We start from the raw sequence: 7325 nt of genomic DNA on the forward strand, positions 1-7325 counted from the left end.
GGGAATTCCTTATGCCTGTTGCCCACAGCAGGGGGCACAGGCATCTCCCCTCCCCTCAACAACACTCAAAGAAGATGCCTGTGACAACAACTACAACTGTTTCTTCTCCTTTCTCTTTTTTCTTTGTTCTCATAAACAGGTATGTGGTGTAGACAAGCACATATTCTATATAAAATATTAGAGTCGAAATGGTTATCTGAGTGACGCTTACCTTTTATGTTGAAATTGTAAAGTTGAAATGTGTAAATTGACGGAGTGAAAACTGTTAGCGATCTTGACATAGAGATGACTGGGTTTGCGGCTATACAAGGCTAGCCCACAGAATAACATAAGAAAGAATTGCGCCAGATAATATTCTGGTTTGAAATGATTGATTTAAATAAAGGTTAAATAAAAAATAAAGAAATGGGACTCCTGATCACGACCGGTGTGATACAGCCCAGGACCGAACCTGGGTCTGTAGTGACGCCTATAGCAGTGCCTTAGACCGCTGCGCCACTCGGAGTCCCTATGTGTGTAACAGTATAGCTTCTGTCCCTCTCCTCGAACCAGGGACCCTCTGCACACATCGACAACAGCCACCCTTGAAGCATCATTACCCATCGCTCCACAAAAGCCGCGGCCCTTGCAGAACAAGGGTAACACCTACTTTAAGGTCTCAGAGCGAGTGACGTCACCTATTGAAACACTATTAATGCGCACCCGGCTAACTAGCTAGCCATTTCACACCGGTTACATGTGGATTCTTTTTTCGTGAAACGTAGTACACGATCGTTAACTTTTACATCATCTGAGATTAAGATAAATAATGAGAACATATTTTTTTTAATACAAGTCAATGTATTAGCTAATATAACTATTTTAAATAGAGGATGTGTTGTTACTGTACTTACAATACTTTCTAGTCTTTTACAGCATCTGAGTGAATTATTTATGTTTTGTAGATTGAAATTCACCCAGGCTCAAACAGTTACTGTCCCAAAGAATGTCTGGATGGCGGAGTTGTCAACCGTGATGGAGAGGTCTTGGAGTGGCCATCCCAGGAGGAAGAGCAGCTCCGTTTTGTTGAGATCATGGCTAGGAGGGGCCTTGGGGATGAGGGAGGAGCTTTCTCAGGCTCAATAGAATTGTCACATTTTTGGAGGTCTCCAACTCAGAATGAACGTATAAGGATAACAGGTGTTGTGTCGGAGATACACTATATGACCAAACGTATGTGGACACCTGCTCGTCAAACATCTCATTCCAAAATCAAAGGCATTAATATGGAGTTGGTCTCCCCTTTGCTGCTATAACAGCCTCAACTCTTCTGGGAAGGCTTTCCACTAGATGTTGGAACATTTTTGTGGGGACTTGCTTCCATTCAGCCACAAGAGCATTAGTGAGGTCGGGCACTGATGTTGGGCGATTAGGCCTGGCTCGCAGTCGGCGTTCCAATTCATCCCAAAGGTGTTCGATGGAGTTGACAGTTATTTTGCTGATGTTGCTTCCAGAGGCAGTTTTGAACTCGGTAGTGAGTGTTACAACCGAGGACAGACAACTTTTACGCGCTTCAGCACCTGGCGGTCTCGTTCTGTGAACTTGTGTGGCCTACCACTTCACGGCTGAGTCGCTGTTGCTCATAGACGTTTCAAATTCACAATAACAGCACTTACAGTTGACCAGAGCAGCTCTAGCAGGGCAGAAATTTGACAAACTGATTTGTTGGAAAAGGTGGCATCCTATAACTGGGCCACATTGAAAGTCACTGAGCTCTTCAGTAAGGCCAATCTACTGCCAACGTTTGTCTATGGAGATTGCATGGCTGTGTGCTCAATTTTATACACCTGTCAGCAACAAGTGTGGCTGAAATAGCCAAATCCACTAATTTGAACAGGTGTCAATATTAATTTTGTATATATAGTGTATCGGTCTCCAGGCATCTGTGAGCGCATGGGCAGCGCCATTGAGACATACAACGTTGTGATCTGCTAGCTACTATACCAGGAGACCAGCAATTTTGCTAAGCTAATGATATGCTAGCTTCAATCATCTCCAAACTGCACGCAGAGGCATACATTTTTTAATGAGTTCATCTGACTCTGGGTAAGTAGAAAAAGTACCTAAATCTCAAATTCTTGCCGTATCCCATTAAACATGAATACACCATCACATGGTTGGGGTCAATTTCAATTCAATAAACTGAAGGATGTTAAAGGGATAGTTTGCTGTTTTACACCTCATAGTCAGATTGCTAACAAACAAAAAATAATGGGGGTGATGGGGGCAATTAGTCAAAGTTTGTGGCCAAATCCCCTCAGGTTACCAGTGATTATTCAAACAACTCTAAGTAATGGATTACAGTTTCTACTGGCCCATGGACTACTTTCAGGGTAAGGAACCATCCGACTGACTTCGGCGTAAAAAAGTTAACTATCCTTTAATTTACAAATCAATCATTGCAAATAGGGCATTAATGTTCAAGGATTTTTAAATGAAACTGAATTGGATCATTTAATGACCCCAAACCCAACCCCTAACTGTTCTATGTGCTCTTTATTTTATATTTGTTGCTTTCCCCCCCCACAGATGCTGTCATGAAGCACTTCCTGGATGCAACAAAAGGGACAAGTGGGAACGGTTTAGAACAGTAAAATGGCTGAATTGAGAAGTGATGAAAGAAAAAAAATGAAAGAAATGTCATCCTAATCAAGTTGAGTGTTTAGTGTAGTTTGTTCTAAGGTTTTATTACCATGACTACAAAGATCACTCAAATAGTGATCCCGTAACATATATGTTAACACATACTGTTAACATATAAAGGGACATATTTGTAATAAACATTTTAATACTACATGTCACACATGAGCATTTAAGTATTATACATGTATGCAGATATAGTGAAAAAAATGATAAAATAATAATAAATATATATAAATGCAACATGCAACAATTTCAAAGGTTTTGCTGAGTTACAGTTCATATAAAGGAAATCAGTCAATTGAAATAAATTCATTAGGCCCTAATATACAGATTTCACATGACTGGGCAGGGGCGCAGCCATGGGTGCAACATGGCCAAGTGCAACATGGCCAATGTACGGAATAAATGCACTTGTAAATGTAGAGTGGGAAACTGATTAAAACATACAATCCCTGGATGAAGAAAATATCATTTCCAGAAGTATCCATCATATGAATCGGCCCACTTGAGCATATCATCAATCATTGCATCTTACTTGTCTCTCCCGTGAGTCCTTGTGTACTTTTAAGATTTGATCCTGAAACATCTGTCACAACAACTGCAACGATATTATTTCTCCCCTGTGTGGGACTTTCTATGATATTTCAGATTTCCACTCTGATTGAACGCTTTGCCACAATCAGGGCAGCGAAACGGCTTCTCCCCTGTGTGAATCCGGATGTGTTTCTTCAGATCGCCGCTGGTGCTGAATCCTTTGCCACAAACAGGACAGTGACACGTTTTTTCCCCTGTATGGCTTCTCATGTGCACTATCAGATTGCTGTTTAAGGTGAACCATTTACTACAAACATGACAACAATACCTAGCTGCAATATGAGTCTGGAGGTGATCTTTCATACTTTCTGTTGACGCCATATGCTTTCCACACACTCCACAAAGTGTTTCTTTATCGTTTGTATGAGTTTGAACATGTTTAAATAATAAGCCCATGTAATGAAAATACTTGCCACACACCTTACAACAACCAGGAGTAGCATGATCTTGCCGGGGTGATTTCAGGTGGAACAACTGTGTGGATTTGTTATCCTTAGTGTTGATAAGGGAGCTTTGTAATTTTACCATCTTTGTTTCCTTTGATTTGACTGACTTGAAACCTGACGGAGGTCCGCCAGTCTCCATACCACTGTCACTTTCACCGTGTTCACTCTGAGCTGCAGGACATTCTGGATTTACTGCAGAGAGGGGCTGAAAGACACTGGTTGGTTCTGATTCTCCGTAGTCCTTTCCATCAGGTTCTGTTTTGATCTGTTCAGTTGTAGTGCTGGGTAGAGTGTCTCTCTCTCCGTTCCCTTCCTTTTGGGCTTGATAGGGATGTGAGGGTTGAGTTGGGTCTTCATCATAAGCGGGAGTGAATATGGAGTCTTTAGTATGAGCCTCAAGCCCTTGAAGCTGCTCTTCCTTCTGAGTGGCCCCATGTTCCTCTTTGATCTGTGTGGACTCTGGGTTCTCATGCCTCAGACTGGAGCTCCACTCCTGCTGCTCCGGGGGAATGTCCACTTCAGAGACAGAGAGACAGAGCTGCTGGAGGTCTGGGGGGAAAGGAGAAAGAATGAAAATTAGTGCTGACATTATGCCAAGGTTTATCCTAGGAATTTTTCAGCAGTGACTCTCTTGCACTGGCTCTATGCACACTCACTGGACTCTGCCCACACACACACACACACACACACACACACACACACACACACACACACAAAAGTTTGGGGTCACTTAGAAATGTCCTTGTTTCTGAAAGAAAAGCAAAAAAAAAAAATCTCCATTAAAATAACATAAAATTGATCCGAAATACAGTGTAGACATTGTTAATGTTGTAAATGACTATTGTAGCTGGAAACGGCAGATTTTTTATGGAATATCTACATAGGCCCATTATCAGCAACCATCACTCCTGTGTTCCAATGGCACATTGTGTTAGCTAATCCAAGTTTATAATTTTAAAAGGCTAATTGATCATCAGAAAACCCTTTTGCAATTATGTTAGCACAGCTGAAAACTGTTGTCCTGATAAAAGATGCAATAAAATTGGCCTTCTTTAGACTAGTTGAGTATCTGGAGCATCAGCCTTTGTGGGTTTGATTACAGGCTGAAAATGGCCAGAAACAAAGAACTTTCTTCTGAAACTCATCAGTCTATTCTTGTTCTGAGAAATGTAGGCTATTCCATGCAAGAAATTTCCAAGAAACTGAAGATCTGGTACAACGCTGTGTACTACTCCCTTCACAGAACAGCACAAACTGGCTCTAACCAGAATAGAAAGAGTAGTGGGAGGCCCCAGTGCGCATAACACCAGTCTCAGCGTCAACAGTGAAGAGGCGATTGCGGGATGCTGGCCTTCTAGGCAAAGTTGCAAAGAAAAATCCATCTCAGACTGGCCAATAAAAATAAAAGATTAAGATGGGCAAAAGAACACAGACACTGGACAGAGGAACTCTTTCTAGAAGGCCAGCATCCCGGAGTCGCCTCTTCACTGTTGACGTTGAGACTGGTGTTTTGCATGTACTATTTAATGAAGCTGCCAGTTGAGGACTTGTGAGGCGTCTGTTTCTCAAACTAGACACTAATGTACTTGTCCTCTTGCTCAGTTGTGCCCCGGGGCTTCCCACTCCTCTTTCTATTCTGGCTAGAGCCAGTTTGCACTGCCATTGGAACACAGGAGTGATAGTTGCTGATAACGGGCCTCTGTACGCCTATGTAGATATTCCATAAAAAAATAGTTTCCAGCTACAATAGTCATTCACAACATTAACAATGTCTACACTGTATTTCTGATCAATTTGATGTTATTTTAAAAATGGACAAAAAAAAGGGCTTTTCTTTCAAAAACAAGGACATTTCTAAGTGACCCCAAACTTTTGAACGGTAGTGTAGATACACTTTCACATACGCTGCTGCTACTCTGTTTATTATCTATCCTGATTGCAGAGTCATGTACGTATTAACTCAACTACCTCGTACCCCTGTGCACCCCTTGTACATAATCTCATTATTGTTATTTTATTGTGTTAATATTTCCTTTTATGCTAATTATTCTTACTTTCATTGGGAAAGGGCTCGTAAGTAAGCATTTCACTGTAAAGTTTACACCTCCTACACCTGTTGTATTCAGCGCATACGACAAATAAACTTGGATATGATGGGTAGGGTGGAGGGGTGCATTGCTGCTAGCGTTAGTGCAATGACAAGCTAGCTGTTCCTGTAGACTTCCACCCCGTTCGCTTCTACAGACAGTGAGTCACATGGTTGTGTCTTGCTATATAAAGCAGACAGACATCGAGGTGTTCAGTTACTGTTCAATTGAAGGTTAGAACGGGATCTACGGTCTCAGAAAGGTCACCCTCCAGTGGCGGTTCTAGGCCATTTCAACTGGGGGGGCCAAGCTGGGGCCAGTTGTACTGTTAGAGGGGCCAGTTACATTAGACGTTATTGTTGTCATATCGTTTTCTTCACTGCATTGCAGGCATTAGCAGGCAAAAGACCATGTTCATAATCATCATCGTTGCCACTGTCTAATAAGGATGTAAAAAAAGAATGATAGCAAAAATTACTTATGTACAAATTATTTCATACTCCACATTTAGAGGGGCCACAAGGGGGTCCAAAATTGTTGTCACAGGAACATCCAGTCAACGGCAGTCCTATTGGTGAAAACGGTTCATTGATGGGAGAGGTCGAAGGAGAATGGCAAGAATCATGCAAGCTAACAGGCGGGCCACAAACAGGCAAATAACGATGCAGTACCACAGTGGTGTGGAGAATGGATGGGCTATTGCAGCAGACGACCACAACGGGTTCCACTCCTATCAGCTAAAAACAAGAAAAATATGGTTTACCTGGTACTAGATGGGTGTACAAAATAAACTGGCCGGTGAGTGTGTACGTATCAAATATTTTTTTGCAGCAGTGGCAACAATTTAGCAGGGGTGGGCCACCACTGCTAAAAGAATATAAGTGAAACACTGCATTATGACATTTAGACCTACCTACTACAGGTACACTTCCTCTCAAAAATAACTATCTTTGGCATTGCTCCTTTTGTTTCATAAAATGAAGGTTGAGTAAGTTTGACATACGTAATGAGTAACAAACCTGCTCTGTCTTGCTTTATCTCAGGTTGAAGAACAATGTCGAGTAGCCTCTGTAGACGGACAACTTCCTCCTGATTCTCTGCAATGGTTTTTTCAACGACATCGAATATCTCCTCAGCAGCAGCTGTTAATCTATCGTAGAGAAAAACTCTCAACAACTGTATTTTAGACATGTTTAGATAATGCAAGATGATTAGCTAGCTAGCTGTGTTGTTTTAATCGTCTGAAATTCCGCAACACTAAAAAAGTACTTCCGGATCACGGAATTTCGACAAAAATTCAAAGTAAAAGTCCCCACGTAATAGTATAATCGTGTCAATAACCTGTATTTAAATTAGCTAGCTATTTGATTATTTCTCTAGCTAGCTAACGTTAGCCATGTATGCTTATGTCGATGTCGATTAGTATGAAGACGGATTCAAGGCCACCATAGAAATATAAAACATCTAATATTTTAACCCCAAAAATGTATAAGACTCTTTGACAACCTGCTCTTTA

The 7325-nt window shown here is 41.4% G+C and overlaps 1 protein-coding gene across 1 annotated transcript; it reads right to left on the reverse strand.

Moving 5' to 3' along the window:
• Positions 1 to 2046: 2046 nt before the first annotated feature.
• LOC106560987 (zinc finger protein 16) lies at positions 2047 to 7062 on the reverse strand. Its single transcript, XM_014124498.2, has 2 exons — positions 6829 to 7062; positions 2047 to 4271 (listed from the first exon to the last, which is right to left on the reverse strand). Exons 1-2 carry the CDS (start codon positions 6998 to 7000, stop codon positions 3292 to 3294), a joined length of 1152 nt encoding a protein of 383 aa, XP_013979973.1. The 5' UTR covers positions 7001 to 7062; the 3' UTR covers positions 2047 to 3291.
• Positions 7063 to 7325: the final 263 nt, after the last annotated feature.

The sequence above is a fragment of the Salmo salar genome, chromosome ssa10 (assembly GCF_905237065.1).
Source record: "Salmo salar chromosome ssa10, Ssal_v3.1, whole genome shotgun sequence".
In the NCBI taxonomy this organism is placed as follows: Eukaryota; Metazoa; Chordata; class Actinopteri; order Salmoniformes; family Salmonidae; genus Salmo; species Salmo salar.